The 11,402-nt window shown below is 37.0% G+C and overlaps 2 protein-coding genes across 9 annotated transcripts; both read right to left on the reverse strand.

Annotated features, from left to right (window-relative positions):
* Window positions 1–338: 338 nt before the first annotated feature.
* LOC125214669 (Tetratricopeptide repeat (TPR)-like superfamily protein) lies at window positions 339–7,404 on the reverse strand. Of its 8 annotated transcripts, XR_007175149.2 has the most exons (9): window positions 7,252–7,404; window positions 6,588–6,672; window positions 5,728–5,900; window positions 5,515–5,549; window positions 5,262–5,357; window positions 2,093–4,348; window positions 1,852–1,961; window positions 1,132–1,201; window positions 339–587 (listed from the first exon to the last, which is right to left on the reverse strand). XR_007175149.2 is itself a non-coding variant. In XM_048115785.2 (7 exons), exons 4-6 carry the CDS (start codon window positions 5,545–5,547, stop codon window positions 2,093–2,095), a joined length of 2,385 nt encoding a protein of 794 aa, XP_047971742.1. In that variant the 5' UTR covers window positions 5,548–5,549; window positions 5,728–5,900; window positions 6,588–6,672; window positions 7,252–7,404; the 3' UTR covers window positions 1,646–1,961. The 8 variants fall into 8 exon arrangements, 7 of the variants coding, with proteins under 7 accessions (XP_047971742.1, XP_088924819.1, XP_088924814.1 ...); XM_048115785.2 differs by lacking the exons at window positions 339–587; window positions 1,132–1,201 and having other exon boundaries at window positions 1,646–1,961; XM_089068693.1 differs by lacking the exons at window positions 339–587; window positions 1,132–1,201 and having other exon boundaries at window positions 1,646–1,961; window positions 5,262–5,371.
* Window positions 7,405–8,141: 737 nt separating this feature from the next.
* LOC125210628 (Tetratricopeptide repeat (TPR)-like superfamily protein) lies at window positions 8,142–10,963 on the reverse strand. Its single transcript, XM_048110167.2, has 4 exons — window positions 10,237–10,963; window positions 9,423–9,569; window positions 9,134–9,214; window positions 8,142–8,692 (listed from the first exon to the last, which is right to left on the reverse strand). Exons 1-4 carry the CDS (start codon window positions 10,912–10,914, stop codon window positions 8,525–8,527), a joined length of 1,074 nt encoding a protein of 357 aa, XP_047966124.1. The 5' UTR covers window positions 10,915–10,963; the 3' UTR covers window positions 8,142–8,524.
* Between the last annotated feature and the right edge of the window lie 439 nt (window positions 10,964–11,402).

An 11,402-nucleotide genomic window follows, 5' to 3' on the forward strand; every position in this document is an offset into this window, starting at 1 on the left:
TCCACAACAACTTACACAAATTTAGCATGATAAGAAACTTTTTTCAGAAGCATGATATAAGGGTCATGTTGTGAGTCATAACGATGTCGAAAAATGATACTCCCTCCGTCCCATAATAAGAGTCCTATTTCACTTTCAGTAAGTAGACCCCACATTCTACCAACTTATTCCACTCAAATTTTGTTATAAAACTAATACTACTATATAAGTGGGACCCATATTCCACTAACTTACTTAACCCACTTTTCTTTACATTTCTTAAAACCCGTGTCATAACTAAATAGGCCTCCTATTCTGGGACGGAGGGAGTAATAAAAATAAGAAACAAACAGCTTCAGTTGTCATGTAAGCTCTTAAATAATTTTATTAGTATTATGCATTAACAGCTACACATTCACACTTATTCTACTGGTTGTTCTATTGGCAGCCTCTGATGCATACATTCTAAATTGAGAAGATCAGAATTAGATCCCAACCGTACCAAATTGTAGTCGCAAAAGTCAGATGGCTTTTCTTCTCGCGCATAAACTGATGCAAGAACCTTTCAGGTTCCAACTAAAGGTTTTGTATTTTCTTGTTAGATAACTCTGAAAAGCAAAATATGCAATTCAAATAGGAATCCAGAGAATACTAAATTAAAACAGTGTTAACACTAAAGTGCAAATTAAACAATTTTTCAATTATTAGTTTATTGCCAATCGCATTTGGAAAATGCAATCAGAAAACATCCATCATATAAATCACATTTTCATCACTGCATGAGGCAATCCTAAAAATTATTTCTGTACCTTGCTGCTTCACTAATATCACCAATTACAAATAGATATATACAAAACAACAACAAACTCAGTTGGAAGGCATCCATCATATAATTTAAATTGTCATCACAAAACACCTCTACAATCGTTGCTGCATGGAACAATCCTAAAAATCAATTCTCTACCTTGTTACTTCACTAATAACATCTATTACAAAAGGTTAAGTATATAAAACATCAACAAACATATGATAAATTCAAAAACTCGATTCGATTTCAAACCACACATTCTAGCAAATGATGGCATAAAAAGAACATGTGGTGAGCAGAATACTTGGTTTCAGCAAATAATAGATGAAATTGGTGCAAATTACCTAATGATAATGCAGCAGAGCTCTTTGCATCAACAGCTAATGTAAACGGAGTGGGCGCAGCCATCAGCACCTAAAACTCGATGCTTTTAAAAAGAAAACATCACAAGCAACTAAACTTTCTTCAAAATATAAAGCTCTTTGTAACACCCTAAAATTGGAATTAGATGGAATTTTACTGTTCCAATTAGATAATCAGGGAGCTGGGATTAAACAGTAAATAATTCAACATTAAAAATAATAAAAAATGCAAAGGATGAATAATAAAGTTTATATAACTAATACACTACAGAAATTAAGCATTGGGATTTATAGATAATTGGTATGAAAAGAATTTAAAAAATTATTAAATTAGTATTAGAACATAGTATGTTTACTACAAGGGTAAATTAGTAATTTCAGTGAAATCACATTTCTCCCCTAAATTTTTAAATCCTCAAAAGTGTTGGTTATGTAGAAAGATCTAAAAAATATGTGTATTAGTATAATGTTGCCATTTGACAAATCAATAGACCAATTAATAAAATAAGAATGTATGCATATGATTCTGTTTATTAAAAAATTGAATATCCCAGTTACCACAAATAAATGACATGTGTAACTTAGGCTCATGGCTATTAATCTCCAAAATGGTACCAATGACATAAATAGCTCCATTTTCAATAACTTTCATAGTCATTCAAAGCAATCAACCATGGGAAAGAAACAGCTCAATCAACCAACCCATAACTGCTGCTTCATAAAGAGTGAAGAACATCTAGAGCCATTCGCTGTATAAACTGCAGTAACCTTCAAGATTCTGTCTGCCTATTTCTTTTTGGTGGGTGGCATACCTGCAGTAACATAAATTAGTAAAATCAACAATCAACAATCAACAATATATATAAAGGGCGTTAATAAGGTTCCTCTACACTATCGATCTCTTATTGTTTGCTCACTTTAACAAACTAACCCCAAAAATTACCTATGGGCAAGAGTGCTTAGACATCTTGTCCAATACTTTATGAGCCATGGCCAAGTTTGAGTCAGATGTAAAAGCTTCTACTAAAGCTTGGTAAACATATGGGTCAGGTAACATATCCTTCTTCTCCATCTCCTGCAGATAGACCAGAGCACAATCTGGTCGATGACACTTGCAAAGCCCATGAATTAGAGCCATGTAAGAAATTCTATTAGGGCGGCATCCCTTATGCTCCATATCAATCCAAAGATTAAGAGCGTCTTCCGGTTTTCCGGAACTGCACAATCCATCTACTAGAGTTGTATAGGTAATGATATTTGGTTCCACTTCCTGTTCTATCATCATCGAAAAACACAAAACAGCCTGATCAGCATTTCCCTCTTTGCACCAGCCATCAATTAACAAGTTGTATGTAACTACTGATGGGACAAGTCCCTTGTCAAATATCTCTTTCAGAATATCTTCAGCTTCATTTATCCTTTTAGCCTTACAAAGACCCTTAATGATAGTGTTATGGGCCACTACATCAGGGCAATAACCTTGTCCACAAATCTCTCTAAATAGCTCCATACCACGGTCTAGTTCATTGTCATTCAGAAAACCATCAATAATTGCAGAATATGCAATCATATCAGGGAGGAATCCTTCTTTGCTCATGTCAGTAAGGAAGCTATATGCTTCATCTGCCTTTCCATCTTCACATAGCTTCTTAACAAGCAGCGTATAGTTTTTTATCCAAGGCTCATGCCCACAAGAACGCATCTCCCTCAACAAATCAATAGCTCCGACAACATCCAGTTGCCTACATAATGATCCAAGTATGCAGTTATAGGTGAAGTGCGTAGGGTGGATTTCTGTCTCCTTCATCTTATTGAGGAGATTAAAACATTCATTCAACTTATCGGCATTGCTCAAGCACTGAATCAAATTATTGAAAAGTAGAACAGTACAAGTGCAACCACATTGATCCATAGAATGGAACAAGTCTAGAGCCATATCTAGTTTACCAGCATTGCATAAGCCACCAATGACAATTTCAAAACAAGTTGAATCAAGCTTTACCTTTGTTAAAGATGTCACACCTTCCTGACTGTTTTCATTCAGACTAGAACCTGTACATGCCTTCAGCAGGCAGTAAGCTTTATCATCATATCCACCGTTAATGAGATCTTTCAAAACAGAAGTAAACAACGAAAGCCTTCTCCCCGCGTCCAAATCCATCAAAGCATCTTCAAGCAATTGAATCATGTCTCTCTCATCCAGTATACATGACAAAAGCTGGTAAATTATTTGCACATCAGGAGGAATTCCTGACACCCGCATGTACTTGTACAACATTAGGGCTTTCTCTATCGCCTTATTCTTACATAAACCTCTAATTAGTACATAATATATGGGAACATCAAGAAAATATCCATGTTTCTTCATTTTATCATACAGTTGTAGAGCTTTATCCACTCTATCCTCCCTCACAAAGCCATGGATTAAAATGCATAATGTTTTCTCATTCAAACTAATCTTGAGATTCCTTTCAGCCCACTCAATCAACTCAAATGCCATATCAACTTCCCTGCACTTACTGTAAGACAGAACCAAAATAGCCACTATATGCTGATCTACCAATCCCTTTTTAGTCAAATCATTGAAAACCAAAATCGCCTTATCGAATTGGTTGGCATTGCAATAGCATTGTAAAGCTGGTGTCAATGCATGCTTATCGATGGGCCAACCCAACTCTCTCATCTCATTCAACCTATGCTCCAATAGAACAACATCACCGCTTTTGGCAATAACCTCCAATAAACAATTATAGCTATAGCCATTCAAATCACAAAGTGCAGACATTTTCATGTGATCAAACAACGAATTAGCTTCTTCAACTAGACCCTGAGTACCTAGACACCTGAGAAAATATCCAAAAGCCCCTGGCGTCCAATAACACGATGTTTTAGTCAAAGTTACAGCAAGCTCCCTCAGTGGGGCATTTTGTCGAGCAGTTGCTAGGATTTCAGCTATGGCATTGTACACATAGCAGTTGTGCGTGTAACCACGTTGATTGGAGGCCCATTGGAAGAATATCTGAGCCGATCTCCAGTTCCTCAATGACTTTAAGACGGTTTCAACCAGTTGGGGAGTGAGCTTTGAGCTCAATTCTTGAAGCTCTGGGGATTCCAAGCAGAAGGGTCTTTTCGTGAAAGTGGAGATGAGGGAATCTTCAACTGTATTTGTGATCTTGCTGCTGCTGCAGAAGTATTTGTTCTGAAACAGGTGAGTGGTAGGATTTGTGTTAGCATAGAGTGTTGAGACAATGGAATTGAATATACGAAGTGTGCGAAGCATGGCCATTTTAATTGAATTGGGATTTTCCTGTGCAAACTGCTCTTATAAACTACTCAGTATTGAAGTTACACTAAACATGGCGCCAATTCAGTAGGGATATCATATTTTGGCATCCAATTATCTTCGCCGATTATCGCCACTACTAAATAGATAGTGAGATATAGGAGCCGCTATCTTGATGAGTAATGTTAAAGTTTGATTAGTCCATCCAATTTTATACAGATATGCACTTAAATGTTGAATATATGTTGTTTAATGTATTAATGTTAAAAAGTCTGAAAATGACAGACAAACTAATTAGCTGAGAACGTGTAAAAGGAAAAATAGAGCAAATTTATAATATTTGGATGAAAATACCCACAATTTTACCCAAGCCAAATTCCTGTTGACTCAAAAATCCTAGTATTTCAAATATGGAAACTCTCACTCTCCCAAATACCAACTCTCTCTAATCTCTCTATTATGTGCGAATAACGAGTGCGCGAGTTTAAATGTCCCGGACCTTTCTCCACTCCTCCACTCTTCCTCTTCCTACAACACATATTTAATAGGCTCCACATCTGGATTTAGCCAACTTACTTTTGAAGCATCTAATGTTGTTAGTTCTAGAAAGGTTGGAGTTCTCAATATAATTCTAGATATATAAATTAAGCACCAGCGCTACTAAAATGAAATAAGAACCGTTTGTTGGTGTTTTATAGTATTTCTCATAATAATAGATTCCATGCTTTTGATGTATACTTGACTTTGTGATTGAATTAATATATGAGCATATAATATAGGTATGAGTTGATTCATAAAAAAAAATCTTAAATATGATAAAACGCCATACCGTATAGAGACCTTTAAATCCTTCTTTGGCAAAAATCGTTCGGACAACATTAGGGGCAGAAGTAAATTGGCCCGTTTGTATTCGTTGCTTAACAACCTGAAGCATCAAGACTAGGTATGACAATAGCAATAACATTAAATATACAAGGACAAAAAAACAAGTTGATAAAGTAAAAGATCCCAAATACTTTCCTAAAAAAAGAAAGAAAAAGGATACAAATAATAAAAAAGAAGTGTTTTTGTTAAACATTTACCTCAGTGGGTACACGAATGAAAGAACCAGCCATGCCTGCAAGGCATCAGCAGTCAATAAAAGGAAGTGACACGCATTAAGATATTGATATGGCAAGTTTGTTTTGGGTTGAGAGTTTTGGAACGTTAGACAAAGGAAACTTACATGTACTCATATACTACCTATTGGCTATGCAAATGTATAACAAGTACTATGCTAATATTGTGCTGCTTACCAGATGAGCCACAGCACTGAGGTTCTCTGGAAAGGTCCTCAAAAGCCTTTGCTTGGAAGGCTCATTCCACAGCACTGAGGTTCTCTGGAAAGGTCCTCAAAAGCCTTTGCTTGGAAGGCTCATTCCACAGCACTGAGGTTCTCTGGAAAGGTCCAACAAACACAGCAGATGCACTGTCCAAAAATCTTTGAATCATTCCACAATTTTCACAAATTTAGCATATGCTTTTTTAATATTTGCCAGAGCATAAACGTGTAGCATACTATAAAAAAATACCAAATAGCATGAATTACAATGTGTGAACTTAACAAACTTATTCATGTATTGCACAACTTAACATTCTCTAAGTATTAAACCAAAAGATTTAGATAAGTCCTTATGGTAAGACCCCAGCAAGGCCAGAATATAACCCTTTGAGAATTATTTGACCTCCACCACATGCAGTCTGAAAAGGAATTAAATTACTTAGACCAATTAATAGGGAGTACATAGGAAACTTATTCAGAAGCATGCGCTGAGTTTAATTTAATGAAATTCTCGTCAACTTGGTCTTCACATTTTATTTAGCATAAGGCGCATGTTGTGAGTCAAAATGATGTCGAAAAATGATAAATCTTAATAAAAGTAAGTATCAAACAGCTTCAGTTTAACATGCAAGCTCTTAGATTATTTTGTAGCATTATGCATTAACAACCATCTTTCCTTTCTCCTCCTCTAAGATATGAAGTATGAACAATACTCTTTGCAACCACCAGGATCCAACTTAGCATGAATTGTTTACAATACTCTAGCGAGTTTAGCTAACAGAACAATAGTTGCTAATATCTTCGTTTATGAAAATAGTGCCAATGAGAGATGACCTGCAACCGTGCCTTTATTGTATCAATCAATAGGATATAAATCTGTTTCAACTACAACACCAGCCGTCCCTCCAGCTATAACAACCTTCGCAAAAAGTATCTAGAAAGTTAATACAGTGACTTAGAGAGAATTCCAATGTAATGTGTAAATGTGTTTAAGATGCCTATGATTTGAAAGCATGAATACTAATACGCAAAATGTGTTCTCCATGAACCAAGGATCCCCTCATATAGGAAAACGGAAGAATATAAGCAACGAGTCCAAGCATGAGCAATAATTAAAGCAGAGAGGTCCTCCAAACGAAGAAGCTACACATTCACACTACTCACTACTGGTTGTTCTATTGGCAGCCTCTGATTCATATCTTCAAAAATTGAGATTTCAGAATTAGATTTCAACCGCAACAGATTCAAATGACTTTTCTTCTCGATGCAAATAACATTTTTAAGTTCCAACTGAAGGTGTTAGATAACTTGGCAGAGCAAATTAGCAGAGGAATACTAAATTAAAGCACTGAAAACACTAATTAAATAGCTATAAGAGCTTAAACAGCTGATCAAATATTTTCCCAATCAATCTAAATTTTGATTCAATAAACTAGAAAAAAACATCTTTTTACGGAATTGGATTTATCTACTTGAAGTGTGAAGTATGACGTCATACCAAGGCGCGGACTTGAGAGGGCTGACGCTACCCTCGAGAAGCAGCGGCGGCTGGGGTGGAACCCGGCGGAGGCGGCGCCGTGATGTTGCTTAGACTAGTCATCGTCGTGCCGGTGTAGAAATGAAACGAATTTTTCCGAATTTTAATTACTCTTTAATGTGTTACTCCTATATTATTATTCCTAAATTTAGATACTATACTATCAAAATATTTAATACAAAAAATACATTATTAAAATTCTTTAAAAAAAATGCATATCTAATAGTAATCCTTAAAATTTGAAAATTGGATGAAAACATCTCACAATGTCGGTGCAATTTGAAAATTGGATGAAAACATCTCACAATGTCGGTGCACTTTTAATACGAGTATGCATACAAGACTTTCTACAACACGTTATACAAGACGCCTCTATTCGCGTCCCAAATGCCCGATGGAGCCGGAGTCGTTGCACTGCCCGAGCGGACAATTCTTCCCTTGCCTATGCTCTTCGTCGTCTTCATGCCAATTGGACATTGCCTCGTCCTTCGGTTCATTCTCTTGTTCACACCTACGGATGTGGACCTAGAGCCGCCCTTGTCTAATATTGCCACGCAACAAACCTCTCCTAGGTCAAGGCATATTTGAAAGAATATGCGTCTCACTTATAACACTAGCCCAACCTTTCTCTCAGTGTATAGATGCGATAGTAATGTTATTACATTAAAGTGTGTCCTAGCTAAATTTAGACTAAGATATTATTGTATGTAAACTCTGGTTAGTTGAATTTTATTATGGTACAATAAATATTGAACTAAAAGGATCTTGGTAAAAATTAAATTAAACCAGCAACAATTTTAATTAATTAACAATGCTGAATATATTAAATATGAGAAAATAAATAATAAAGATAGCCTAAATAATTCATAATTTGAATTGAGATGGGAGATCAATAATAAATTCGATGTGCAAGAATATGTTCTCTTGGTGGTGATGTGTGGTTTGCAGACTATTGCACGGAAGCAAAATTTTCCATCGTTTCGTTGAATGAGTAATTGCAGATGGAAACAAAGTGCGTTGCACTACTCGCCTCGAAAATGCCATTTCAAGAAGATCAATGATGTCCAATGCCTTCTACGTTGAGTCTCCTGAAAATTTGCTAGATAGCGCCTCTCGGCTTCCTGGAACCAGCCACAATCAAAACACGACACATCAAAAATGGCATCTTACACGAGTCTCCTTCATGGCAATCTTCTGCCATTCACAAGAAATCAGGCGTTTTTTTAATCTTGATTTAACGTTGAAGATCCTTCTGAAGTTGCTGCTTCGTTTCTGTTCTTGCTGCTAGAACAACATCATCCATGAACCCTCTCTCCGGGAATTCTTCTGGGACGAGGCTTTGGTATGTCTCAAAGCTCTCGTCTGCTTCCTTTTTCTTGTCCAGCAGGCAGTATACGATCCCCTGAAGCACATTTCACTAAGAGAATCAGACAAGATTGTAAACTGACGCTCTAGGGAGCTTTGAATATCTCAGTGCACGAAGCCAAGAGGGGAAGAACGGAATATGCTTATCACCGATGATATGAAGTTTTTTTATTCTTTCTCAGCTTTAGATATTGTAACAATGAACACTATCAAAATCATAAATTCACAATAGTTTTTTTTGATTCAGATCAAATGTTTACACCGATAGATGGAGCTCATGAGCGGATAAAAAAATTTGGTAGTACTATAATCTACCGACAAATCGAGCATAATTCTACCACGAGAGAATCATCATCGACTAATATAGTCCTAGCAAGAAGCAGCAATAGAAATGGTATAGTTTTGATGTTTCATTGTGCAGTATAGTAATGAAAATATGAAATAACGAGCAAGGTATAGGGACAGCTACTTGACTAACCTGGCAAAGATACGGGCGAAAATCCCTTGGATTCTCGTCAATGAGAGCTTGAAAATTCCTCAACGCCTCCTCCAAGTCTCCCTGCAGTAACCACAAGGGAAAGAACGGAGCATCAAGTTCTCCACATGCACAAAATGCCCTAATTTTTGCCAGGACACAAAACACCAACACTTTTCTTGTTTTATCATGATCCAATTTCCTCTTATTGTCAACGACAATTTCGATGATTTTAACTTAAAAGAATTAAACTACAAAAGACTAGAATAACTAGGATGCCACCAATTGTCACCTTGATTAGATGCATTTGTGCAACTAAAATTCTTATATTTCGCTCTTCATTGACTTTATTCTCCCGACGAGCAACCTCTAGAGCCCTATCTAGCATCTCGAAAACAGCTGCTCCTTCTTTGTTCTTATGCATCACCATTGCCAGACCCTACCAAAGAAAGGGCAACACAAAGATTCGTCTCGCTTATCTATAGCAATAGAAGCAGCAAACAAAGAAGTCACGAATTAAACTATGGAAATACTTAGCATAAATTTGGCTAGAACAATACAACATGAATGTATAAATGATCATCAAAAATCATTTCAACAGCCTTCCCCTCCTACCTCTCCCATTAACATAGATGACATTGGAGCACAAATCAATAAAGAATAACAATCACAAATACATGCCAATCAAGAATCATTTCAACATCCTATCCCATCTACACCTTAACTAAAATCCACCATTTCAACATCCTACCCAATTTAAGCCTTGACTAAAATTGATCATTTCAACATCCTACACATCTCCACCTTTTACTACACAATCAATGATATCAACATCCTAACCAATCTACACCTCACTAAAATCAATAGAACCAGACCACAATTCAAGCAAGAACATCAACAATCATAACCACACCACAAAATACACAACCAATCATTTCATCCTCCATCAAAACATTTTTTCTTCAAATCATCCAACATCATAACTCAACCCAATATCAAACTAGCACTCTCAAGCACAAACTCAACCAAGAACAGTAACAATCACAATCAAATCACCACCAAAAACAGTTAAATGCACATCTCTAAACAAACCTAAGACATCATACATGCAAAGCTCTAAGCAAGAGAGGTTTCTGGTTGAGTATATTCTTGAACAAGCTCTTAGCCTCATTCAAATCCCCCATCATCTCATAACAAAGCGCCTGCAGCAGCCTCCACTCCATTTCACTAGGTTGCAACTCAATCAACTTCTCCACATTCCCCACAGCTTCGCGACTCTTCCCCCTCCTCATCTTCACATTCACAACCATCTTCAAAACATCAACATCACTAGGATTTTCCTGCAACAATCTGTCGCACATCTCCTCGCCTTCGTCATCACTAGCTCGAGCATCTTTCTTCTCCTCAAAAACCTCACTTTCTTGAACCGGCTCTGCCAAAGCAGGCCTTTCCCTCACACAGCCAGCGAAAATCAGTGACCCCAGCAATAAAGTTGCGATCTTTGCTACAAGAAAGCTCGATATTTTCTTCCGGGGAGATGAGAAGAGGGCTGGGACTGAAGGGGAGGTAGTTGATTGAGGTGAATTAGGAAATTTCGCGGCGAAATGGAGAGAGAAAGATTTGGGGGTGAGAACAAGGGATTGTGAGGAGGGGCTTCTGATTGCGGGGCGTGGAGATTTGGGTCTGTTGTTGAGGGATGAGAGAGTGAAATTGGAAAGAGATGAAGCAGCCATTTTGTTTTCTAAATCGGCGGCGGAGATGGCGGCTGAAGACTGTAGATACATAATTTTTTCTCGCCACCGGCGGCGGAGATGGCGGCAATGATTATTTTATTTTTATCAAATTATAGTACTCCATATTTAAACGTTATATCATTTGAAAATTTAAGAAAATTTAATTGGTTATTTTATTTCACATAAAAAATTAAAATGTTGAATATTATAAATTCTTCTATTTTAGTTAATTTAATAAATTATTTGCAACATTATTCAGGAGCGGATTCATAATTTTATGTTTAGAGCATGGTAAATAACATATCGACTTGGAGCTTCAAAATTTGATCTTCTTTCTTCTCTTTAGAGCATCTCCAATGGTCGGCTAGCGACCGGCTAGCCGATTCGTCGCGCTGGCCGATCGGCTAGCTGAACCATTGGAGTCGGCGAGCGTGAAATCGGCCAGCGGATCGGCGTGGGCTGGCCGATCGGCTAGCCGCCATTGTGGCGGCCCGATCGGCCAGCGCCGCTATTTGTTTTTTATTTAAAAAAAAAAAAAA

Source organism: Salvia hispanica, chromosome 3, assembly GCF_029641045.1.
Source record: "Salvia hispanica isolate PSC_SH4W2 chromosome 3, Shi_PSC_v1, whole genome shotgun sequence".
Classification (NCBI taxonomy): Eukaryota; Viridiplantae; Streptophyta; class Magnoliopsida; order Lamiales; family Lamiaceae; genus Salvia; species Salvia hispanica.

Bases quoted from the DNA above. Each gene is read 5' to 3' on its own strand.
- LOC125214669 (XM_048115785.2), bottom strand. From the start codon at position 5,547: ATGGCTGGTTCTTTCATTCGTGTACCCACTGAG. The intron at 5,358-5,514 runs GTAAATGTTTAA...TTGATGCTTCAG, and splicing joins TCATTCGTGTACCCACTGAG to GTTGTTAAGCAACGAATACA. The intron at 4,349-5,261 runs GTATGGCGTTTT...CACCTGTTTCAG, and splicing joins GATTTAAAGGTCTCTATACG to AACAAATACTTCTGCAGCAG.
- LOC125210628 (XM_048110167.2), bottom strand. From the start codon at position 10,914: ATGTATCTACAGTCTTCAGCCGCCATCTCCGCCGCCGATTTAGAAAAC. The intron at 9,215-9,422 runs GTGACAATTGGT...TGGTTACTGCAG, and splicing joins CACAAATGCATCTAATCAAG to GGAGACTTGGAGGAGGCGTT. The intron at 8,693-9,133 runs GTTAGTCAAGTA...AATGTGCTTCAG, and splicing joins TTCGCCCGTATCTTTGCCAG to GGGATCGTATACTGCCTGCT.